Source organism: Gymnoscopelus microlampas, assembly GCF_963454915.1.
Source record: "Gymnoscopelus microlampas genome assembly, chromosome: 12".
Taxonomy (NCBI): domain Eukaryota; kingdom Metazoa; phylum Chordata; class Actinopteri; order Myctophiformes; family Myctophidae; genus Gymnoscopelus; species Gymnoscopelus microlampas.
In genome coordinates, this window is record NC_139949.1 from 8,074,088 (window position 1) to 8,100,451 (window position 26,364).

The window sequence follows — 26,364 nt, forward strand, 5'->3', positions numbered from 1 at the left end:
TTGGAAGTGGAACACTGAAATTGAAGCTGATAAATGGTCTCTCTCTTTCCTGATTGGATGAAAGAGAGAGCCAGAGAGACTCTCTTTCATCCAATCAGGAGCACGCTATAGCGATGATTATCACAATACACGTGTTTAACTTAACTTAGCTGGTCTCCAATGTTCCTAATGGAATGTAAAGAGGACAACATTCTGGCTACTGTATGTGCTAATGTACAGCACTTCAATAAAAATACTCAAATGAATGAAAACATGTACAAGTTGTGTGAACTGAGCTGATATAGAGACAAAGAAACGCATGCGAATAAAAAATGTTATTAAAATAATACTTTATTTATACATGTGAAATGGATGCTGTTAGCGGCCTATAATCCAACAGCTCAGTGAAAAACTATCACATCAACATCCAAAAGCTAGCGTGGAAGTCATCAGCGATGTCACACGTCACACTGAAGTTATACCAGCACAGACACACGCACACACACACGCAAAGACCCACTAATACACACGTGTTCAGTGCGGTCTTACACTTTCCAACACATTCTCACTCTCGAGTCATACTTGACGTTTCAGGGTTTCGGTTACTTTTGGGTCAATCTATTTGACGTAATTCTGCGGCTTGCTCAGCGGGTGCCTCTTGTGGCTCAAGTGCGCTTCGGACGCCTCCGTTGCGTTAACAGATTTTTTTTCGCGTAGCCGTCACCCTTGGGAACGCCACTTCTGCGTTCCAGTGTGGTCCGGGTTTAGCCCTGGTAAAGCCCCTCCCTCCGGAAAGTCTAATTTCCATTTGATTTCAGGAAGGAGTCTGGCATGAGAACCTGTGTGTGTTTTTTTTACTGTGGGCTGGAGTTGGGCGGGAGTAATACCGTTGACTGACAACCCCTTCAGCCAATCAGCAGTTGTTCCCCTTCAGCCAATCAGCAGTTCGGTTTTTACCACCTCCAGACCAATGTGACGCAACGGGACTTTTGAAAGGGCCATGCCCAAAATAGGTTGCCTTATTCGGATACATGCGTGTCACTGCCCGCCCCTGCCGGTTCTTTGAATTTGTATTTTTAAATAGGCTCTGTCATGATTAATTGACCACATATATGAAGTTAAACAACTAAATTCTATCCGAACGATATCTTAAAAGTAAATTCCGTGCCTCAAAAAAGAAGTTTGAGAGCGTTTTCAAGTTTTAAAACCGAAACCAAAAACAGCGGACAGAAAACAACAGCCGCCGTCGGCTGCACTCGGATCCATTCGGGGTCACTCGAACTCGCCACCTGATTGGCCAACTTTCGCTGTCAATCACACAACGATGAGCGAGGAGGGGCTTTACCAGGCTAAGGACGCTGATAGGCTCGTCCACCTGGTGGACGGGGAAAAAAAGCCAAACAAGCCCTCATGCCAGACTCCTTCCTGAAATCAAATGGAAATGAGATTTTCCGCAGGGAGGGGCTTTTCCAGGCTAGGTCGGGTTATGGGACGTCGTAAAATGACAAGACGGGTGCCCCCCCCCTCGCGTCAAACGTTTGCCGTTTGGTCACATCTTTTCTTATGCCGCTCCTAAATTACCGCTTGCGAGTGAGAATATGTTGTACTTTCCTTTAAGCCCCATTTATACTGGGCTGCATGGCCAGTGTCGCACACTGGAAACAGCCAGTGAACAAGCTCACGTGTCGCGCTGCAACGCCTCGTGAGCTCGTATAAGTCCAGATAAAAACCACATGGAATCGTATCTTTCCAACACAACCACATACATGCATATTAAAGGTCCCAAATTACAGTTAAAACGGGTATACCCTGTTAACACGGTTATATTATACGGTATAAATGTGAGAAGATTCCTGGAATACAGGCTCTGGAAGCAACACGGCTGGTTATAGCTGCCCTTAAAACCAAACGCTCATGTACGCACTCGATTTTGGAACGGGGAAATCCTGACAAATGAGAATTAATTGAAATAGCATTCATGGGGGGAGGGACGAAAAAGCAATAGAATACCACTGTTATAGAAATAGAACCTCGTATCTCCATATTTCCTCTCGTCGCATGACATTATCTCGCAAAAGCAGCGGAAATAGCCGTTCTACAAGCTAATGACGCGTCACGGTGCGGTGCCACCAGCCATCAAATTTTGTGACTCCTTATCTTCTTTCAAAACCACCCTAAGTCTTCTAGCTTGCCACCAGAGAGTACCGTCAGCGTTTTGAGGGTGTCCCCCTCGTGTTTTAATAGTAAATATACCTTTTATTGCTCCTGGTATTGCTGATGAGTTGTATTGTATTGTCTTGTATGTCCTGATTATGAATTGAATACATACAGTAGGAGGACCACAATGGAAACAAGCCCTGGGGGCTTTTTTTGTGCTATCCTTTTGGTATTGCTTGTGTAATTGTACCTGCTCTACTGTTTGCAATGTGTTAATAAAGCATTCAATCAAAAAACAACTGATTATTTCATGAACAGTAACGGTTCTGGACATAAAAGGTTTCCATGCGATAGCGACAATATCAATCAAAGATATAAGTAGCATTTAGGGCCAAGAATGTTCACTGGCATCAAAGACATTTAGGGGTAAAAATACATGAATACATTTACATAAAGTTTGGTTGAATTGGTCAGCTCTAGCATTAGCTCTATCTCCAGACACATGTCATTACTTCAGCTCCAGCGTTGGAGAGGCTGCTCCTCAGAGCTCTGAGAAGGTCCTCAAAGGAACACTTTACCCACATTAAACCTTATCTTCATTTATTACACGGCTTGGTTGAATGCTTGATTCTGATTGGTCAATCACTGAATTCAGTTGTGTGTTATTTCTGACCGATGAGCTCTATAACAGACCGCCATCTAATTAAAGCTGCTTGATTTTGTGCTGTATCCAACATGACAGCCAAGAAAACAAATAAACAATTTAATTTACAGCTAAACATTGCTCTTAACTCATTCACTGCCTGAATTATTTCTGGCCGCGTTTGCCCACTGCCAAGATTTTTCATTGAAAAAAAAAAGTACTCAGGAGCCGAGATACAGAAGTTTTAAGTTTTAAGTTAACAAGGAAGTGGATGGGAGTCTAGATCTTCGAAAAATCATATCTCCTTGGTCTTTGGGGTAAAAAAAAAGATGATGCAGTAAACAAAAATGTATTCTATTTGATCAACACTTCCTTGTTTTCTGAGGCGACCGTGTCCACCCAGCTTAACACTTATGGAATACTTACATTGCCGTAAGCAAGGAAATACTTTGTTTTGTTGTTACTTTTGGGTCAATTTATTAATTTATCTATCAAGTAGCTGTGTAATAAGGGGGATAATTGACGGTTGGCCGGTCATTCTTGGGAAATAAATCCCGACAGGGTGATTAGGCACCGACGTGTAGCGGCGACCCATCAATTATCCCTTGCATAACTGGTCCTCACTAATGCTCATTACAAGATGACACAATTTCTGTCCACTCGCTCTGCGTCTCAGAGGGGGGGCTGTGGACAGTTCAGAAACCTGCCTACCAGTGACATCATCAGTAGTTCGGTAACTTTTTATTTTTAAGAGAAAGGCTGTAGTTTCTATTAGCTTGGAATCCCCATCAATGATGTCATTGGTTGGCAGGTTTCTGAACGGTCCACAGCCCACCAATGAGACGCAGAGTGAGTAGACGGAAATGGTGCCATGGACCGATTACACGAAGATACGGTTGAAAATGGGTGAAGTGCTCCTTTAACCACTTAAACCCTCTATACTCAGTAAAACGGACCCGAGTTGGCGTTGTACTTGGACTGCTTTTTTCCCCCTTCTGCACCAAATCTCTTCGGATCGGCAAGCAGCTACAGTAGCAGATCTACAAGAGCAGATAGCAGATCTGCAAGCCTCACAACGTGTCGCGTTGCAACGCGCGGCGAGCTTGCAGATCTGCCATTTTTGGCTAACGTTCCCCATTTCAAGTTGGGGGTTCAAGTGGTTAATGTCAGGAGGTCCAGTCATGTCTGTCAGAAGGTCAGGTGGTGGTGAAGTGGTCGGGTGGTCCTCTCGCTGACCGGCGGGTTCGTCAGCATGTCGAGGGAGAAGGTCAGAAGGTCAGGTGGTGGTGCAGTGGTCAGTTGGTCCTCTTGCTGACCAGCAGGTTCATCAGCATGTCGAAGGAGTTTCCGTCAGGCTCCACAGACACCACCCCCTGCTCCTTGCAGTACACCTGCAGGTAGCCGCTGGCGTCCAGACCCACCACCTCGGCCTCTGGCCCGTCCTCGCTCCACAGACGCACCCGAGTCCCACTGGAGAGAAGATATAGAGAACATTTGGTGAAAACGTGTTGATCTACAAGCCAGGGTTTCCGCTAGGCAATTTTGACCTCGGCCACCTTGACCGACAGGATTATATTTTACCGGCCAAAGAATACATTAAATCGGCCATATTATAATTAACGTCTCACATGCGTGTTTGCAGATAGGGTACATGCACGGCGCACCCAACTTATACACCTCCTTACGTTAGCACTGCGCTTCTTTCCACTTTATCACAGATGCAAGCTGTTCCTGTTTTTATAGTTAACAAAATAATATCTATCTACTCTATCATGCAGAGGTGTCACTTGCCAAAAAATAACTGAATAAAGTGGCCGTGGGGGAACTGCTTGCGCGACTCCGTCGCACCGTATAAACAAATGAATATATGTTTTGGGCTTTACATCTCATTCAACCTTAATATGCAAAACCTACAGCTTTTGTTTTGTTTCGTTAATGTTAATTATGTCATCATGAATGGTGGCGCAAGGGAGGTTGATTACTTGCCTCAGTTGCCTGCAATGTATGAGTCACCAACTTTCACTGTGCTTGCTTGTATAATATCCACGACCCATACGAGTTCCGGTCCCTGCATTTTATTATCGTCAATTGGGCCCGGCTTGAGATTCTATCACCTCGGAACCCCCCGAGTGAACCAGACCCGTACTCAGTGCTGATTAGGAGGAGACGCAGACAGCTGTGTAAAGCCTGATTTGTGCTTCGCCGTACGACGGAGTTGTTGCGTTTCGAAAATAGCAGACATACAAGCTCACAACACGGCGCGTTGTGACGCGTTTTGAGCTTGTAGGTCTGATATTTTCAACGCGCGACACCATCGTACGACGAATAGGCTGATCTATCAGATAACTGCAGCGCACAGCGCAGCAGCAGCAGGCTGTTAGGGATTAAACCATTATGATGATAGGGTTTAATGGTTGTAAACTACGTATTGCAATCATGCAATGTTGTGTTACTTTATCCAAATAATAATATTAATAATAGGCTTAAATTATAAAGCCTAATAACAGCATTTTCCCAATCGGCCACGGTGGCCGGTGGTGTTTATAATTAACGGTGAATTGAAAATTGTATCGGTCAATGGCCGGTAAATACCGGCTAACAGAAACCCTGCTACAACGAGTTGCTCTGCAATTTTCGGTGAAGAGATGTGGTGTAGAGGGAAATACTAGCGGATCTGGTATAGAGCCCTGGGGGACAACTGATCTCGCGATGCTCCTTGGAATTCTTTGACTTTTTTGACAACACTGTTATCGGCAATTATTAATTATGCATGTGTCCCAATTTTAACCACTTTCAACCTGGTCATTAAAGGTGAACATTCAAAAGTTTCTAAATATTTTTTAATGGTTAAATTGTGTCCATCAATCATAATCAACCATATGTCTTTCAAATACATTGTTCCACCTTTTGACTAAACATGGATCAAAACATGGATAATGGGTGGTCTAGGGCATTGGTTCTCAAAGTGGGGTCCGGGGACCCCCAAGGGTCCTTGAGGGAGTTCCAGGGGGTCCCCAGCTAAATGATGGATAGTTAGGAACCAAATTGACCTTATGGGTCTGTAACTCAGAGAGTGTACAAATGGAACCAAATGGACCCGTTACTACACTCTCAGAGTTAAATTAGCATACATTTTACAATATAAATTGGTGTCCCAGAGATAGAAATGTCATTAAATGGGGGTCCACAGCTTAATGCATATCAAACTGGGGGTCCTTGAAATTAAAATGGTTGAGAATCACTGCTGGAGGCGTAACAATCTTCTCTTATGGGGGTCCACAGGGTAATAAGTGTCAATTTGGGGGTCCTTGACATGAAAAAGTTTGAGAACCATTGGTCCAGGCCCCGTATCAGTGTTAGGGCGGGTGTGCGTACCTGTGCAGCCATCTCTTATAATAGAGAGGCAGGACGGCGTCGGCTCCTTGCTGCTGGAAGGCGGCGATGAGGCCCTCCAGCGAGGTGACGGTGCGGGCGATCAGCTGAGTGGGGCTCAGGGCCTCCAGCTGTGTGCCGTGCTGTCTGTTGTGCTGCAGCACCAGGTCATTGATGCAGATGGTAGGGTTACTGTTGCTGACGTTGAAGCCACAGCCTGAGGGAAAACACATGTAAAAAAAAAAACGTTCAAATGTGGAACTGTTTGGAATGTTTGTGTGTCCTCTCTGGGCTGCGGTAATGTGTTGTATGACGATATTGGTTGTGAAGTGGTATGATTGAGATAAAAGCACAAAACATTCATTTAACACACGTGAGGCTTGTACGGGGGGAAAAGCAAGAAAGACAGAAACAATTATGAGACAAAGAAAGAAAGAAAAGCACAAAAGTATCACTATGTTGGTTCGATTTTAACCATGAAGTAAAGTGTGAATTACAGTATACTTCGTCGTTATGCTGGTGTAGCACACAGCAATGAGTACACCTACAAGTAGATTGGCTATCTTCCTTCGGCCTGGCGGAGACAATAAAACCATTCAAAATTGGTTTTCAGCCAGGATATTCAGTTTGGCGCAAAAAAAGGAGGGGGCTAGTGTAGAGCCCTGAGGGACTCCAGTAAACTACTGTAGGTACATAGGTAAGTGGATAAAGGCCTTCCTTAACATCTCAGCTTTTTATTTACCTGCATAAGTATCTGACAATAGGCTCTATGCGTGTGACCACCAATGATAATAATGATGGCTCTATTCCATTTAATGTAGTGGTTCTCAAACATTTCAATTTCAAGGACCCCCATAACTCTGTGAGTGTACAAATGGAATTTATACACTCTCAGAATTACACACCTGTAAGGTTCCATTTGGAACCCCCTCAAGGAACCACAAGGGTCCCTGGACCCCACTTTGAAACCTCTTCCCGGTGAGCCAACATGCATAATATCGGCACCCTAGACTCTGTTTGACCAGAACAAAGCCTTTATTAGCATCATTGGTAACACCTGTGAAGGAAGCAAGGAAGACGCCCAATTTCTCTCCAATATGGCTGCTGTGCATAGAACCTATTCTTGTTTATGAAAACGACATAAACAAGAATTGTCAGATATCTATCATGCAAAGCAGTAGTGTGTCCGGCAAGAGGAATGCAGCTGCTGTGAAATACGTTTTAACGTATGATTTGTTGTTGTGGGATGAGGATTAGTGGCTGTCTGGAATGTTAAAGGTCCCGACAGACAGAAAGCGTCACTGTCACTACGCTCGCGTAAGTGACACTCCGCTCGCCGTCAGTGACAAGCGTCATGGCAGGCCACTCGTTCGCCATAATTGCACCACGGTTGTTAATAATGTGAACCGCACCGACCCAGATGGAACAAGTGACAGACACACACACACGCACGCCTTTTTTTTTGTGCTGTGGGAAAAAAACAGTATTTTCCTTGAGTAAGGAGGACTGGCTCAGTTCGTCACTAAATACAAATTGCTGTTATTTAACTGAAATCATTAAAAGTCGAAATATGGAGATACAAGATTTCTGCCCCGACAGTGACGGCATACACTTTGTGTTTTGGTGGTCTGGGCCAGTGTTGCCAGATTTTGCGAGAGAAACAAGCAACCAGGTCTACGAAAAAAAAGCCCAAAAGAAGCGAATCAGTTTAACCAATTTAAACCTATATACATCGGCTATTTGAAAATAGACGACCTACAAGCTCACAACGCGTCGCGATGCGACGCGTTGTGAGCTTGTAGATCTGCTATTTTCAAAGAATCTTGAAAAAGAAAAAGGCAAATATTTGGAATATTTTGAAACATTTTAAATACACAAATCTTATATGGGGGTCCCTGGCACAAAATATTCGCTCGATAACCCTACGCGCGCACACACACACGTATTCTCACCAATCAGCAGATGGAAGGTTGGTCCCATGACGGTGGAAGTCACCAGCACTCCACCCAGCTTCATCAGGTCGCTGTAGTAAATGTCGTTTGGCCACTTCAACCTCAGGTCTAGGTCCTAGAAGAAGGAGTTTACAGTTAATTTGGAACTTGACAGTGTCTGCCTTCTTATCCTGCTCTATCCTAGCTCCTCTGTCCTCACTCGAACCGGAAGTAGAAGTCGGTCCGCCATTTTGCCGACCATGCCAAGTCACACAAAATAAAAGGCAAGTACAGTCAGACAGACATTCATCTATCTATTATGTCTATCTAAGACATTTTGTCTACCTACAGGTGGAAGAGCACGCACACACAAACGCACGTAAACTCATACGCACATACACACATACACCATCAGAGCTTGTGTGCTGCAGCTTGGTAATAAGGGTTCCATTAGTCATTGTGGCCTGCTATTAATTAAAGTAACACCATGCTGACGTCTGTGGCTTCTGTGCTGATTTATTGGTGTGGCTTTGGTGGAACCGTTATCATTTATGTTTGAGGACTGAGGTTATCAGCACCATGGTACTAGCAGACCTCCACCACACAGCCAACATGCTAACTGTGTGTGGTGGTAGTACGAGCACTAAATGATATTTCATTCTGGGGATACAGTATACCTGAATATACTGCAACTAGTTATGGGGCCAGGCTTCCAGCATGGACCCATATTGTTATTCGCATTATTCCGTTTCTTCTTCTGCCACTTTTGGCAGTTCTGGCTGAACCGTGCAGTCGCTTTTTATGAAACTCGGCCATATGATAGATGGTCATGAAAAACGATCAAGAAATAATTCTCACAATCTTTCGTCAAAAGGTGGCGCTATAGCACTCAATTGAAAAATGCCAACTTTGATCAGGTACAACTCATGCCCTGTTTCACCTACAGCCATGAAACTTCGATGCACACATGCGTCTCCTCATGCTGAACAACTTTCACACTCTGACTTTTGACCTCTGACCTTTAGATCTCCCACCATTTTGAATTATATGAAAAACAGTTAAAACCTATCTCCTCCTGGGATTTTTGAGTAATCTGCACGAAACTTTTTACACATGAACTTTGGACCTATACCAAAAAACGTTTGCAAAATATCTTCCATAAGTGAAAAAATGAAGCTTTAATGAGCCAATGAATATTGCAGTTTTATGACAATTATTCATCTGCCCCTAACACATACATGCAGACTTGCCATTCTTTGAAACTTTGCAGAAATGTAAAGGGCCATTCCAAATATCACTGAAACCAATCTTACTCCAATTGGTCAAACGGGGGCGCTATAGCAATTTTTTGAAAATTGAAACTTTAAACAGGCAAAAGTCATGCCTCGTTTGGCCGACAGCCATTAGACCTGCTTACACATGTGCCTTGACTAATGAGGAACACATCTATCACGTTGACCAGTAAGCACCGCCCTTAGATTGTCCGCAATCTTGAGCAGTTTGAAAAACACTTAAACCCAGGATTTTTCAGCTATTTGCGTGAAACTGTATGATCTGTGTGATCTCCTTTTTCACAGGTTCTTGTCTGTTGGTGGCTTCTCGCTTAAATGTGTGCCCCACAACCTGAAGGTCACCAGTTCAAGCCTCACTTGGTGCAGACTTCATCTAAGTTGCATTTCACACAACATGACTATCAATGAATACATCTGCAATTGTTAAAGATAACATGAAATACTTAATTGAGTGTTTTTTACATACAGCTGATCTACAATCTCACAACTTTTCAGATAGCAATGAGAGTATGTTTTTTCAATGTATAACATACTTCATTGTGAAAATAGCCAATGTACAATCTGACAACTTTTAATGGTTTGTGAGCTTGTAGATCGGCTACTTTCACTAATTTTGGTTCTGAGGAGATGTACAATTTCTTCATTGGTAAATGTTTTGTGAACGAGTGATCTTAGTGTTAGTGAAACAGGGGCTTGGGTCATGACAGAAGGCAAGAGTTTGTGATCCTCAACAGACAATATCAGCCTGGACAAAGATATAGCACTATAGGTAGTGTTGCAGCTACCTAAGAGTGCTTCATGACCGTAAGGTTGCCGGTTCAAGCCTCACTTGATGCAGACTCATTTAAGTTGAAATGCAAAAAACATGACTCAATCTATTCCGTTTCCATGGCGCTCTCTCTCTCTCTTCAATCTATTCCATTTCCATGTCTTTCTCTTCAATCTATTCCGTTTCCATGTCTCTGTCTCTTCAATCTATTCCATTTGTCTCTCTCTATGTCTCTTCAATCTATTCCATTTGTCTCTCTCTATGTCTCTTCAATCTATTCCATTTGTCTCTCTCTATGTCTCTTCAATCTATTCCATTTGTCTCTCTCTATGTCTCTTCAATCTATTCCATTTGTCTCTCTCTATGTCTCTTCAATCTATTCCGTCTCTCTCTCTCTCTCTCTCTCTCTCTCTCTCTCTCTCTCTCTCTCTCTCTCTCTCTCTCTCTCTCTCTCTCTCTCTCTCTCTCTCTCTCTCTCTCTCTCTCTCTCTCTCTCTCTCTCTCTCTCTCTCTCTCTCTCTCTCTCTCTCTCTCTCTCTCTCTCTCTCTCTCTCTCTCTCTCTCTCTCTCTCTCTCAGGGGTGGCCATAGCTGAGTGGTTAGTGAGCCCGCTCTGGTTGCCCCAGGTACGATTCCAGGCCAGGTCAGCAAATGTGTCGATGAAATGAAATTTGTCCCTGAGCAAGACTCTTAACCCCTAATTGCTCACAGGCACTCATTGGAAACAAGACCGCAAGGACTTTCATGAACTGACCTGTTAAAGGAATTATCATTTCTCTTTCTCTCTCCTGGCCCCATATTATCGCTGCTTGCAGCTATATTTTTTGTTGTAATTGTATCCGTTTTAATTGTTTGATTTTATTTGGAGACATCACATAAAAAAAGAGCACAGTAGTAGCACTTTGCTGACATACAGTCATAGCATCATCGAGGATAAAAACACAATAAAGCCCAAGGGCTTATTTCTATTAAGGTCCTGACATTGCTCTTAAAAATGCTATCATTTGATGTTCAATTATTACCCACTGATAATAATAATAATACATTTTATTTATAACGCATAAAGAACAAGTGTTGATTTGCGGGTTCTGTGTTAAAGGTAGACTAGCCTGAAAGCAATTATTTAGCATAATCGTCAGAGTTGTTTCCATTCATCTGTATGAATTCATCTGTTGATACATTTTCCAACATTTAAGAAGTTTCACATTTAGCAGAAAGAGCAGATCTACAAGCTCACAAGGCGTTGTGATGTGATGCAATGGTTGCATAACATTATTAAATATATGGCCTGTTTTGGCCATAGCACAATTATTTTGATTACTGGTACTGGTCATCGTCAGTCATTTCTTTGTATATTTAAGTTATTTGTCTGTGCAATTTCTATTTACGAAGCCTAAAGGGCAAACACAAATGTAATTTCTATTTATACGTTCCAATGTTCAATGCCAAAGACGCAATTAAATCATCATAATTATTTGTGGCAATTAATCATCAACCAAAATGTCCTGATCATGACAGCCCTGACAACAAGCAGCGGTTCTCTGACACACAGCTGTGTACTGGCTGACGCATTCACGTAGAGAGAGCAAGTACGACACAGAACACTGTCAAACACAGCATTATTATGGGATGCTCCTGGCAGAGACGTGCGCTCTGCTCAGAGTGCAGGCTTGAGCACTTTTTTTTATGCATACTTTTTATATTTACGTTTACATTTACTTCATATCCTTTGTAATTATTATTTCAACACATTTCAAAAAGTTACTGCTGTCAGAAATTTTAAGGAAACCTCAAACATATTTCAAAAATAATGTCATTAAAAATAAAATAAAAAATCAGCGTACTTTGACGTTAACACATGGGGTGCCAAAACCGTATATATACGGTTTTGCAAAAGGTGCAAAAAGTGACACGGAGCGCCCAAACCTTATTTAAACGGTTTTGGTGTCTTTTTGTTTTTTTCACACAGGAGGGGCTAGAGCAGCTCTGGGAGTACCCATTGTGATCCTGAGAAGGATAGGCCAGATGGATCACCGGAGAAAAAAAACATGGCTACCCATCCGCTTCCTGTCTATTTCCTTCTTTAAAACGTCTGCATCTCCGAATCTGTTTCCGGTGGGGAAAACCGGTCATGCACGATGCGCGATCCCTCTCCGTTGTAACTCGCGAATGAAATGTTATCGTTCCAGGATGTAGCCAGGGTCATCGCGCTACATGAATGCATGCTTTTTTTTACGTGGATTTGCTCGTCGTGGAGTCTAGAGCTTTAAACAGCAAAGCGCAGTCAATGGGGAGAATGCTGGCACCCACGGTAAGTTGTTATTAAAAAATCCAGGCACCCAATGTGTTAAAATACCTGCTACACAAAATGCATACATGTTAGCAGGTGTGTCGTAGTAGTAGTATTATTAGTAGTAGTAGTATCCCACCTGGTATCCAGGTAAGGTGCGTACTGCCTCTACCACAGCCAGGGCAGCCAGGTGTTGGAGGAATGGTATACTCTGTCCCAGCCTGGTATTTAAATCCACCCGGACGTTTAGAGTGAAGGAGACACTGCCCACAGGGCTCAGCCACGCGTTCCCTCCACGACCTGATGACAAAACATACACAACACACTGTTTTAAAACCACTTTCAACCTGGTGTCCCTATGTTGGATCATTTTAAGCAAAGATGTGGATTTTGTTGGTATAAACGTGTATATGGATGTACACGTTTTATATGGATGCTTATATGGATGTTTTATATGGATGTTCATATGGATGCTCACAACGCGACGCGTTGTAGAGCTTGTAGATCTTTTTTCAAATAGCCTAGGTATAAAACAGGGGTAAAGTGGTTAATGTATGTTTTATAATGTAATAATTCTTATCTGCAAAGTCACTAGTAACTAAAGTTTTCAAATACTCGTAGTGGAGTAAAAGTACAACATTTGCCTCTGAGATGTAGTGGAGTAGAAGTAAAAGTACTGAAAATTGGAAATGCTCCAGTTAAGTAAAAGTACCTCAAAATTGTACTTAAGTACAGTACTTGAGCAAATGTGCTTAGTTACTTTACACCACTGACTGAGGTACATGTTGATGTGTACTGGTGGTATATTTAGGTCTGCTACCTCGGCCTCGACTCTGTCGAGCAGCGATGGCGATCAGGCCTGTATCTTCAGGTACATGCAGCACCAGCCTGGGGACAACATCACAGGAAGAGAAACGTCTGGTTAATACTTTGTTGCATGAGCAACTATAAGCTCACAATAAGACATAGAACTTACAGAATGCGGCTTTAATGCTCAAGGTACATACAGTGTACGAACAGTGTTCTGTAGCTCTAGACATGGCAATACACTTCATATCCCTTTCTTTCTTCTAAAGTCTAAAGAGGAGCTCAGTTATGATCAATTCATACCACCCGTTTGTTCGTTTTTTACTTCACGTTATTTCTCTGTTGTAATTACTAGCTGTTGATTGATGCAATTCTAAGCCTATTTGGGTTTATTTTAACCCTCCCACAAACTAATTACTTTATGTTTTGCTGTCTGTATTATTTCATTCTATCCCCCCCCCCTCATGTGCAAAAGATTACAATAAAAAATAAAACCAATACAAGTAGGCTTGCAACAGGCCTATGCCACGAGCATGACAAACAAACTGACGCTGGTATAGCCTTTCTTCTGGGTCTTATTGAAAAGTCCACACATACACAACGCAAACTCACACAAACTCCATGACTTTAAGCCACATTTATTCTATGCAGTGCGACGGTGTCGATCGCCAAAAAGAGCAGATCTACAAGCTGTCGAGGCGTCACGTCATGACGCCTTGACAGCTTGTAGATCTGCTCTTTTCGACGAGCAACACCCTCCCACAACGGAGCATACTAAATTAAGCTAAAAAGAAAAAGAAAAAAGAACCCTAGCGTCTACGACCCACTTCAAGATGGTTGAAAGTGAGTGAGAAGAGGAGGGGATTGGCAACCATTATAATGCAAAGAGACTAATCATTGCCAAATCAGCTTATACCGAGGCCCCCCCGGCTTTAATCTGTGCAAACTCCTCTTGACCAAACAGTGGTTTGTAGGCTTTCGGTTTAAAGCAGCCGCGGCTCAACAAAGACTCGCTGACAAAGGCGAGCGGGACGGCTCAATTCCAGGCTCTTGAGGGACGCCGAGTGAATTCTGATGGGACCCACACTCTGGTACATTTACTCAGTAATGCACTATAGCGTACAGGGGGGTAAGCGCCTGTGTTAGGGCTGTATGTATGTATAGAACCACAATATTGTACAACTCATCTCTCTATTGATCAGGCTCACAGGAGGCACAATAAAATCACACATAGGACGTTAAATATCAAGATATGGAACCAATAAGCACGAGGCAGAAATGTATTTAACATATTTTCCCCACTAAAATCATCATGAATGACTGTATAGCGTATAATCTGCGTATAGTGATAAAATAATACTTCACATTATGCAGAATTGGAAGTGGTAAAACATTGGCAAAAATGTCTAAAAGAAATGTAAAAACATTTAATGGGGCATGAAACCCTATAGGCGTATTTTGCAGTTTGTTTTCCAGTTCAGGTTTAAAAAACTACAGAAGATTAAAAACATGAAACTGGCCTTAGAGTTGTAATGTAAGCAAAGCAACACAGCTGCTGCAAATCAAGTAATGGGTGTGTTAGATATACACACCTGCATCTTACACCTATTATTAAGTGCAGCTGTGTTGCTTACTAGCCTGCCATGTTTCTAATCGGCAGTAATTTATTTCACCTGAGCTGATAAACAAACTACAAAATCAGCCCAACCCCAAACCCTCATTATTATTTTAATAAATGTGAAAACACTAAAAATAGATGCCAGGGTTAAAGTGGTTAGGGGGAATTGTAGTGGATTTAGTGTTCTTACAAAAAAAAGTTTCATTGCAGTCATAGTAGTTAATTATATGTACGACCAGAGCTGGAAATGCAACTTGTCCACGCTCCAAACCATCACACCATCGCATGAAAGACAGTCTGGACAACATTACAGTCTTCCCTGTGAAATAACTTAGCTAGACGGCATTTATGCATTCTTTTCATATCTACATGTCTAGTCTGCTGAAACAACACACTGATTTTATACTACAGAAGCTGGCTTCCCAGACAGAAATGTGAAGGTACCTTGTTACCTTTCCAAAGATACAAATTCTATTCACATTCATGATAATAGCTATTATTCTGTACTAGTATTTGTTATGTATCACTAGATTCCGGTAAAATGTAATCTATATAGCATGCTATTTAGACAGATGCTAGGTTCATCGTTTACTTTGCATCCTAAAGTTCAATGTACAGGTTTTTATTTTTATGGTATATTGGTTAGACAGATGCTAGGTTCTTGGTTTACCTGTGATCCTAGATTACTGAGGCACGACACTGTCTCTCTGCATTCTATTCATGTGTTTACCTTGCAGTCACTCTGGTTAAGAGTGTCTGCTAAATGCATGAATTGTAAATTATAGTTTAGAATTACTTCTAGTATTAGTCCAGTATCTCTAGTTTAGTGTCATTGGTATTAGTTCAGTATCACTAGTAATAGTGTTGCAGTATTAGTTCAGCATCACTAGTAATAGTCCAGTATCACTAGTTTAGTGTCACTAGTTTAGAGTCATTGGTATTAGTTCAGTATCACTAGCAATAGTTTTATAGTATTAGTTCAATATCACTAGTATTAGTCCAGTATCACTAGTTTAGTGTCACTAGTTTAGCGTCATTGGTATTAGTTCAGTATCACTAGTAATAGTGTTGTAGCATTAGTTCAGCATCACTAGTTTAGTGTCACTAGTTTAGAGTCATTGGTATTAGTTCAGTATCACTAGTAATAGTGTTGTAGCATTAGTTCAGCATCACTAGTATTAGTCCAGTATCACTAGTTTAGAGTCACTGGTATTAGTTCAGTATCACTAGTATTAGTTCAGTATCAGCGTCTGAATTTCCCAGCATGCCAGAGGGGAGACGGTGGGTTCAATGTGGTCGTTATGTAATAGTGTGTTATTAAGGGGGCCTGCATATTTAGACCCACTGAGGGTCTGCGGGAGGAAAGACAAAATGGCGGAACTGTTCGGACATGTGCCATCGAAATGAGCTCGGTTTGACTTGGGTTATTTGTTATAGCCTTGATTTTGTTTAATGAGTTCATATCAGTATCAGCTTATGCCTGCTTCATGATCTTCTAGGGGTTTGGCTTTGCAGTAGGCTTGTCGTTGTATTAAATAAAGTCCTGTCCATATGTAGGCTTATGTATGGAATGTGTAGCTTTACACTGTCAAGACAAATCTTTTAGGAGAAGTACACATGGAGTATTACATTTCTTATTTAAATAGCCACAACACTGATGACTATGCAACTTAACAAATTAATACACTTTTTGGCGAGGTACCACTACGTAATTTTCCTCTTCTACCCCGAATTTGAACCCGCTTTCCTGTACAAGTGCTGACATTTTTACCTTTGAGCCAATAGAGCATTGTGTGCTTGCTCAGGGGATAATTTGAATCATGACCATCAGGTCAAAATTCGTGTCAGATCCTGTGTCTAGGTGAGACATGACCTTGGCTTTGACACAATCTAAATGTCTCAATAGAAGAGCAGGGAGACGAAATACAACCACCCCTATTGTATAAGTTATATTGTATTAAAAAAGGTAGGGTAAGTGATATTTTTTGGTTAAAACAAAAAGTATTTTGTGAAAAAGTTAAAGCTCTATATTCTGATAGTAATCATTGCTATAGAGTGTTTGTTCAGTAACAGGAGTCTCCCTGTCTCTCCAGCTCTTTAATAAACAGAAAATACATTTTCCGGTAGGTGTCAAAATCTCAGCCAATCAGGAGAAAGTACCCATTTTTAAGCTTAATTTTTATAGTGTTCCAGTTCCAATTTTGCCTGCTCATTTCTTAGTGTCATCACTTCCAATTTCACTTGTTTAATCTATATCCTGATTGAGTTCTCTATCCTGATTGGATAAAATTGAATAGTAAATGAAAACTGAAACTGAAACTGAAACGAAAATGCATTTTCTGTTTTATAAAGAGCTGGAGAGACAAGGAGACTCCTTTTACTGAACAAACACTCTATAGCAATGAGTACTATCAGAATATAGAGCTATTTAACATTTATTTTAACCAAAGAAAATCACTTACCCTACCTTTAACTCTACCATACCGATTGGACAACATTACATTGTATTCATACAAAAAGGTTAAAAGTGCTTCTTTAACATTATATTGTATTTAAAAGAAAAAAAAACATGAATTATGAACTACAATGATACTAAATTTGAACATTACAAAATCCTTCCATTCGTCTAATCATGGAGGAAGGCGAGAGACAGAGAAAAGTAGAAAAGTAGTAGCTCCCAAAAATAGCCCAAAAAAGCGGATTCAACAGACGGGAGGAATTTGTCGGCATAAAGCTCAAGCTATACACTCCGCCGTACCGCAATCTCGCTCGTGCGGAAAACAGCCGATCGGCAAGCACGCGCTGCGCCGTGGGGCTTGTAGATCTGCCATTTTTTTTTTTTGGCTTTTTAACTCGGGGCTTAGCGGACGGTAATTGCAGTGGACAGTTTGTACGGCAGGCTCTGTGGTCCGCTGCAGCTCTCTACACACAGAAACTACTAATCAAAACATCGCCCTGGGCGGCTTGCAGGCAGGCTTGCCTGTCTGTCGGAAAGCGAGCCCCCGCCGCCTTGAAGCCTCGACAGGCAGAGAAAACATACTTTGAATAAAGTTGAATATTAACCCATTCAGACCTGAGGCCGCTTCTAAAGATTTTCTAAATTTCAGTTTTTCGGGAAAAAAAATCAAAAAAATTCATTTTCACTATTTTTCAAAAATAGCAGATCTACAAGTTCATAGCGCGGCACTCGGTGCCACGCTATGAACTTGTAGATCTGCTATTTTTGAATAGCCAAGCTATAAAATAATGGTTAGAGTGGTTACGCAGATGCGTTCCCGGTCTTAATGGGTTAATGTTGTATCGCTGAAACATTAATACTAGGTGAAAAAAGGGAGCATGTTTTTTTTTGAGGATTTTAACAATCACAAGTCTTAAAAAAACTTCACTCGTTTTGGTGTGAAAAAACGGTCAAATGTTTAACGATCACGTGAAGGGTTAATTGTTAAGAATGTTATTTCTATTTGGATAAGTGTTGTTTGAACAGATTGCTAGGTTCATTGTTTACCGGGTATCTTATAGTTTCAAATGTACAGTATGTTATTTAGACAGATGCTACGATAGGTTTGATATTTACCTATCCTAGTAACTTTGTAGAACTAACGTGTTTTTCTTTGCACTCTACTTGTTGTGAGTTCCTGACATTTACTCTGATGTTACACTTTAGAAGTCACTCTGGATAAGAGCGTCTGTACCGTGCAAATGTGTGTTAATATTCATTTAATCTGCCTTGACAAATCCACATCATGGAACGACAATCAAACCCTAGCCTTTACATTTTCTGTTTTTATGGTGTCCTAGGTCACACACACACACACACACAATTACTAAAAAATGAATGCTATTTTCGGTGCACAACACCGCCAGGCAACCAAGTAAAAATTCGCTGTAGCTCTAAACGTAACCACCAAGTTTAATCGGAAACCCTTTAATCGGAAACCTTTTCCTAATCGTTAAGCACAACTCTAAACACCTGTGTTGACCATAAAACATCAACGTTTCTTTCAAGGGCCAGGAAAATGGTTCTTACAACAACGTCTGTTTCTCAAATTCTACCATACTTGTGAGGACATCACAAGTATGATGATACAAGTACACACACACACACACACACACACACACACACACACACACACACACACACACACACACACACACACACACACACACACACACACACACACACACACACACACACACACACACACACACACACACACACACACACACAACACACACACACACACACGTAAAAGTGCTAAAATGTTTGAAAATAGCAAATCTACAAGCTCACAACGTGCCGCGAAATACTCCAGTAAAGTAAAAAATCCCTAAAAAATCACACCCTGTGTGAAGGAAGCGGTGCCTTTGGGGCGGGGCTTAACTCATTTCAGTTCGTCCCTATTGGTGGTCTGAGTCCACTTACCAAATTTGTACTTGGTAGCATGCTGCAAACTGGAATAATGGCTGTTTAAAGGCCAGCCAATGGGCAGACAGAGGGGGCGGGGCTTAAGTAATTACAGTTCGTCCCTATTGGTGGTTTTAGTCCATGTGCAAAATTTGTACTCCGTAGCATGCTGCGAACTTGAGTTATGGCTGTTTAAAGGCCAGCCAATGGGAAGACAGAGGGGGCGGGGCTTCAGCAATTCATGCTCGTCCCTATTGGTGGTCTAAGTCCACATACTAAATTTGGACTTGGTGCCATGCTGCAAACTGGAGTTATAGCTGTTGAAAATCCCGTGCTCATCCCGTGCTCACACGGGCGGACGGACATAACATACGCTGGTGGTCCCTGGACCCCTCTTTGATAACCAATGGCACGTGTGGCCAATGAGAGGAGAGATGGCATAAGCAATCTCCAAGTCCGTGTGTGTGTGTGTGTGTGTGTGTGTGTGTGTGTGTGTGCGCGTGTGTTTGTATGTGTTTCTTCTTTGCCGTGCTCATCCCGTGCTCATCCGGACGGACATACGGACAAAGTCAAGTGTAGAGCGGTTGGCACCGCTAAAAATGTACTGAAGCACAGTACTTGAGTACATGCACTTAGTTACTTTACACCACTACACACACACACACACACACACACACACACACACACACAGGTAGGGGGTCTAGGGTGGTGTGTGACCTCGGCGTGTCCAGTGGTGGTTAGGTGAGGGCCGGTGCAGAGGGGGACATTAATTGGGAGCAGAGTGTGCGTGGGCAGGGACCACCGGAGCCTCCGTGACCACCACCGCCCCGGTGACAATCAGTCTCCATGGCGATGAGGGACCAGGGGGAGGGGAGGGGGGCCCCACACAGCTGCATCTCTGCAGCCGACCCCCCCCCCACACACACACACACACACACACCCCTCCTCCCTGCACTGCTGTCAGGAAGGAGACTTTTAACCACTTCCAACTCTATAGCATCCCTGAAGGCAGCCCAGTGGTGGAAGAAGAAGTACTCAAAAAAATGTTTTACTTAAGTAAAAGTATCAATACCGCAATATAGAAATACTCTGTTAGTAAAAAAAAAAAAAAAGTAAAAGTATTGTATTTAAAATTTACTTGAGTAAAAGTATGAAAGTATTGGCCATCGAAGCTATATTACCCTTTGCTGGGGAACCCCCTGGAACCCCGCTCAGACAAGGACCCCTGGACCTCACTTTGAGAAACCCCGTTTTAACCCATTAAGACCTGGAACGCATCTGTGTCACTTAAGATTTCTTTGGCTATTCAAAAATAGCAGATATACAAGCTCAGATATACAAGCTCATTACTTGATTATTTTAATCAAGTAAAATTTGTAATACAGTACTTTTACTACAAGTAACAGTTGGTGTATTGTGGTATTAAAGGACAACTTCACCCATTTTCAACCTATCGTCATAGGATTTTTATACCGTGTGAAAAAAACGTTTTTTGACCTATTTTGGCCTAGATATCACATTTTTTAAGATAAAACCTAACCATATTAATTCTGCATCCGGGTGAGTGGGAAGTGAAAAAAAAAGCGAATCTGATGGTGGAAGTTACATAGAACAGCGCGATCGCTGATCTAACAATGAAAAAGCTATCAACGCGTCTAACGCGTCGACAGCATGGATGGATTAAGTAGCAATTGACTCGAAAACACGTCGGTGGCGTTCAAAGAGTTAATAAAAATGGGAATAATTATTTTTTAATCTCGTTTGAAGAAAAAAAAACACCTGCCTAACGATGATGTCACTGGTAGGCGAGTTTCTGAAGTGTCCACAGCCCTCCTATTTTATCATGAGCAATAGTGAGGACCAATTATATGAAGTTAGGTTGAAAATGGGTGAAGTCGTCCTTTAATGGGTTAAGTCAAAATAATCTGTGTACTTCTTCCACCATGCCCATCCAGCTCAACATGCAAAGAAACATCAAAATTAATTAGCACGATGCCTCACGAGTCGCTCACACGTCTGCAGTGTAAATACATTAATGCTCTTATACACTCAAAAAGAGAGGCTGTCAATAAACCGACGCCGCTTGGCTAATGCATTCCTCCAGAAACGCTAATCTCATTGTGGAAAAAGCACATCCCCAGCCGGGGTCACCGAGGTCACCGGCCCCGGAGAAAAGCCTAAATGTATTATATTAAAAAAATAAATATATATATATATACCAAGAATATCAATAAAGAAGGCCTGCAAAAAAGAAAAGACTCGGTTGCAATTATACCTGGACTGATATCAACCGAGGAAATCCTATTAGTGTAGATTTACACTGATAAGAGTGAAGCTGCAACGTCAGCGAGTGAGTGGTGCTGTTTTGGTTTTGGTTTTTAGACTGATGAGCATCTGTCACCCATCCAATGGCTGGCCTCATCCAGCTCCAGTAGAAGCATACACAATTTTATCATCAATTTTCACATTTATGGGAGCATAATTTACTAAAACGCATAGAATGATAATTGAAAGAATACTTTAAACTAGCGACTGAAAGCATGAAGTATTTGTACCAATGGTTACTAGGGTAATAAAATAAAGTGTAAAAGTCTGGTCAAATACCCATTGCATTTAATTCGTTCAGTGCCATTGACGTGTAGATGTCAACACTGTGTTTTCAGTGTTTACCACTAGATGGCGCTGTTCCCCAACCTATGAGGCACCATTTCAGGCTCAGACACAGAGAGATCTAGGAGATCACGTGATCACACGATCTACTGCTCCATCCGCTTCCTGGTTAGCGTATTCGGGGAATCGGCTGGATCTTGAGTTACTTTTTTTCCCCTGCATTTTTGGCGAGACGTGCTGTTTTCAACGGCCCATAGCAAGTGAACGAGGGGTCGCGGTGACTTTTTTTTTTGCGGAAGCAGTGAAAGCCTCCGTGTTTAGCAGCTTTTGGGGGATCGATTATACTGGATATAAATATTCTGTGGCTACTTGAAAAGGTAAGAAAAATAAAAAATCGCTGGCACTATTGGCAATTATTTATGTACTTGGCACTGAATGCGTTAATGGCATGGGCAGTGTTCTGCAAACAGCAGGGAGGTTAAATAGCGACACCTTCTGGGCCATTAACTCATTCACTGCCAGCTTTGTGGTCCCTCTGCCAGGATTTTGCGATTATCTTACCTTTTCAAGTAGTCACAGAATATTTATCTCCAGTATGATTGATCCCCTGATGGCTGCTAATCACTGAGGGTTGTCAGGTGTGTTTTCACAAATATCAACGAGGTCATTGTGACCTTGTTGACATTTGTTGTTTGAAAATAGCATCTTTCACTCAAAAATACAGGATGTGTGTTTTACCATGTAAATGTGATGTTTTTCTCCGTTTATTTTTTAACATTGAAGTGAATGGAGCAGCAACTTTTTGGATAGCGTTATCTCCTAGTTCCTTTGAGAAAAACGAAAAAAAAAAATGTTTTTTTTTCTTTCTTTTTTTAAGAGACGTCAAAAGACACCATTGGCAGTGAATGAATTAATGAGAAACGCAGCGTTTTCGGCACTTCCTCGTTAGCCTCAATTCCGGCGGAGAGCGCTTGCCGCCCGGTTTCATCACAGCACAGGTAGGTTTTCATCAGGTTTCGTCAGAGGAAAAAGGACGGAGTGGCATGAAGACAGAAGGTCAACAAGACAGAGAGGAGGGGAGAGACGGGTCTGATTCAGCCATGCTGTTGTCGTCAACCGGGACGATCCAAGAACAGTCACAAAGAAACGCCTACAAAAGTGGCAAAATGTGACGGATCAAAGATGACCGGACGCTCTGCCTGATGTTGACAAAATAAATACGTTTATACTTTATGCTATTCAAAAATAGCAGAGCTCATAGCGCGGCACCGAGTGCCGCGCTATGAGCTTGTAGATCTGCTATTTTTGAATAATCGGGAAAATGCGTGAAAATCTTTGAATATACCTTTTTTTTTTTTTAAGTGGACTTTTGTAACTCAAATCTTTGCTTCTGGGGGGTCCCTGGAACAAAATATTTTGAGACGCGGGGTCCACGGCCAAAATGCGTGTAATTTTGGGGGTCCTTGACATGAAAAAGTTTGAGCACCACTGATAAATAGAAACATACGTTTAAAAAAACATCTGACATCCGTGTCGTTGTCATTTCTAAAACGACACAGGATTGCATTCCCGGATCGGATGGGTTAAATTATTATTCATTGCCATCACTATTTAATGTTAATGTGATATTATCATTAAAACCTTAAGTGTTTCGCCAATTATTTGCGATACCCTCGCGGCTCACAGGTCGAGAATCACTGACATAAAGTCTTGTGAGAACCCCCCACCCACCACCCCCACCCCCCCCGTTCATTATTTGGGGGGCGTCTGAGCCACGGCGGTCAAAGGTCGGTGGGGTCAGGAGGATAAACGGTCAGCAGCCAGGTCATCATGAGACAGAAGCTCCTCACCTTGTGTCACAAACAAACAACCCCCCCCCCCCCTCCCCGAAAAACACTGTTCCTTCTGAACAAAGAGGTCTGACACCATCATTTACATTATCGCCTGATCAGTTAGTTCAGCTAATCGCAATTATTTGTGTATAATTGTTAGATTTATATTTTTAAAAAACAGCTCGGTGACATGAACAGAAAGGTCATATTTTTTTCATCATTATCTCATGTCATTGTCCATGCTCTTTTAACCATTTTCAATCTGGCCTCCGCGTTTTGGACATTCAGGGCAAAACGTGTTAATATTGTTGAAAAATTGTTGATCCATTTTCAAACGTTTCAAAAACAGCCGATCTACAAACTCACAATGTGTCGCGATGTGACGCATTGTGAGCTTGTACAGTAGATATTTTTGTATTTTATAGTAAATGATATATATTTATAGTAAAAAGTATAAAGTAAGTATAAAACTATTACGTATATGAACTTAACCTATACTGTACTACTGTATATGCATATGAAACAAAACCAAACTAAAATTGCCTTAACAAATGGACCAGATAAATAGATTTCTTAACTGCACGTACTCTGCCTCACAATGTTTACACCATAGTTGTCAGATGCCAAAAATAACAGATTTCCAAACTAACAAGCTTGAAGATGGAGTGTAAATTAAGCTCGGGCATAACGCAAATAAAAGCAAGCAAAAATGTCACCACATTCTGACTGGGTTGCTTTTATTCATGGCGGTCGACGCGAAGGGATCATTTCTCTAAAAGCCGTTTGTCCACAAAGTCATCTCATCCTAAAATCCCCTCACTCTCAATTCCAATTAAATCAACAAGATCAAAATACATCTCAAATTAAAAGATTAATTCCGCCCTTCAACGTTCATTTTCAAAAGGGGATTTGCCGTTGCATAAGTGCGTTTGCATTGATCATTCCGGGTGGCATCAGAAACGTGATCAATAGGAAAGGGACAAACCAATCTGTAAAAGTGATTAATTGAGCTAATCCTGTTTCCCGAGGAGGAGTGCAAATTATCATTTCCAAATAGCCCCCCAATGGAAGTGATCAATGACACACGCTATTGGTCAATTACCCCGGCACAGATGAGACACATGGCCAAGGGTGCGTCTGAACCAGTAGGCCAGTGTCACCCAGTTCTAAAACATTTGGGGAAGGGGATCCCCCCAAATTAGGGGGATAGCCCTAATAAGTGTTTTGCCACGGACCCACCATCTGAAAATATTTTGTGCCAGCAACCCCAATAAGAGAAGATTTGTCAACCTTTTTCGAATAGCCCCCCCTGGAACCCCCATTAAGAACCCTTTTAGAACCAATTTTGAGCCACTTCAACCATTATCTTATACTTTGGCAATTCAAAAATAGCAGATCTACAAGCTCATAGCGCGGCACCGAGTGCCTCGCTATGAGCTTGTAGATCTGCTATTTATTTATTTTAAATCATGAACATTTGTGCAAATCTTTGAACATATGTATTTTTTTAAGCAAACATTTGTAACTGAAATCTTTGCTTCTGGGGGGATTCTACAAATGTCTTCAATATCCTAACAGTTTTTTGAAGAATGTTATGTTTTATGTTGCTATAATCAGTGTTTCTCAAACTTTTTTTCATGTCAAGGACCCCCAAAATTATATGAATTTGGCCGCGGAACCCCCATCTCAAAATATGTTGTCCCAGGTACCCCCCAGAAGCAAAGATTTGAGTTAAAAATGTTCGCTTTAAAAAATATATATATACTCTAAGATTTGAAGATTGAGTGAAGGGCAATAGATCTGGGACGTGTTTTAGCAGCTGAACTCTCTCTGTTACCATCAAGGTTTTTAATCGCTTGGAAAAACTAACCGTTCATCTCTCTGCAATACCGCTTTTAAATGCTCTGTAGGTCTTTTAGATATCTTCTTCTTTTTTTTTTTACCTCAATAGTAACCTTACCCTTGATACTTGAGAATGTTTCAGATCCTTATATCATGTTTCAGATGCATTATTCCTTTGGAATATTATTTGTATAGTGTTGTATGTAACCATTTCTCTGTTGCAAGCTGCTAATTAAAATGTAGGGTGAGTGACATTCCTTTGTTGAAATAAGTGTTAAATAACCATATATTGTGATAGTAATCATTGCTATTGAGTGTTTGTTCAGTAACGAGAGTCTCCATGTCTCTCCAGCTCTTTATTAAACAGAAAATGCCTTTCTAGGTCGGGATACCAACTTTATCCAACCAGGAGAGAGAACTCATACAGGATACAGGATAAACGAGTGCAATTGAAATCGATGACACAATTGGAACTGGAGCAATATAAAATATAAGCTGATAAATGGGTACTCTCTCCTGATTGGTCGGAAATGTGCAACCCATCTGAAGACGTATTTTCGGTTTATTAAAGACCTGGAGAGACCCCTGTAGCCCCCGTTACTGAACAAACACTCTATAGCGATGATTACTATCACAATATAACGTTTTAACAAATAAACTTTTAGTTTTAACCCAAAAATATCACTCACCCTACCTTTAATCAACTAATTGCCCCTAGAATACAGTTTTCTCAACTTGTGGGACAGACTGAAAAGCGCTCAGAGCAGACCATGAACCACGAACGCACCTCGACACGGTAATAACCCGTCATGACAATA

The 26,364-nt window shown here is 41.6% G+C and overlaps 1 protein-coding gene across 2 annotated transcripts in view; it reads right to left on the reverse strand.

The window, feature by feature from the left end:
• Positions 1–312: 312 nt before the first annotated feature.
• The window catches only part of hlcs (holocarboxylase synthetase (biotin-(proprionyl-CoA-carboxylase (ATP-hydrolysing)) ligase)), an 87,462-nt gene continuing 61,410 nt past the window's right edge, over positions 313–26,364 (reverse strand). For both annotated transcript variants that reach the window (XM_084074473.1, XM_084074472.1), the window contains 5 exons: positions 13,253–13,320; positions 12,572–12,732; positions 8,104–8,218; positions 6,155–6,368; positions 313–4,249 (listed from right to left, as the gene is read on the reverse strand). In XM_084074473.1, coding sequence (XP_083930599.1) covers positions 4,075–4,249; positions 6,155–6,368; positions 8,104–8,218; positions 12,572–12,732; positions 13,253–13,320 — 733 coding nt within the window. In that variant the 3' untranslated portion in view covers positions 313–4,074. The remainder of the gene's footprint in view (positions 4,250–6,154; positions 6,369–8,103; positions 8,219–12,571; positions 12,733–13,252; positions 13,321–26,364) is intronic.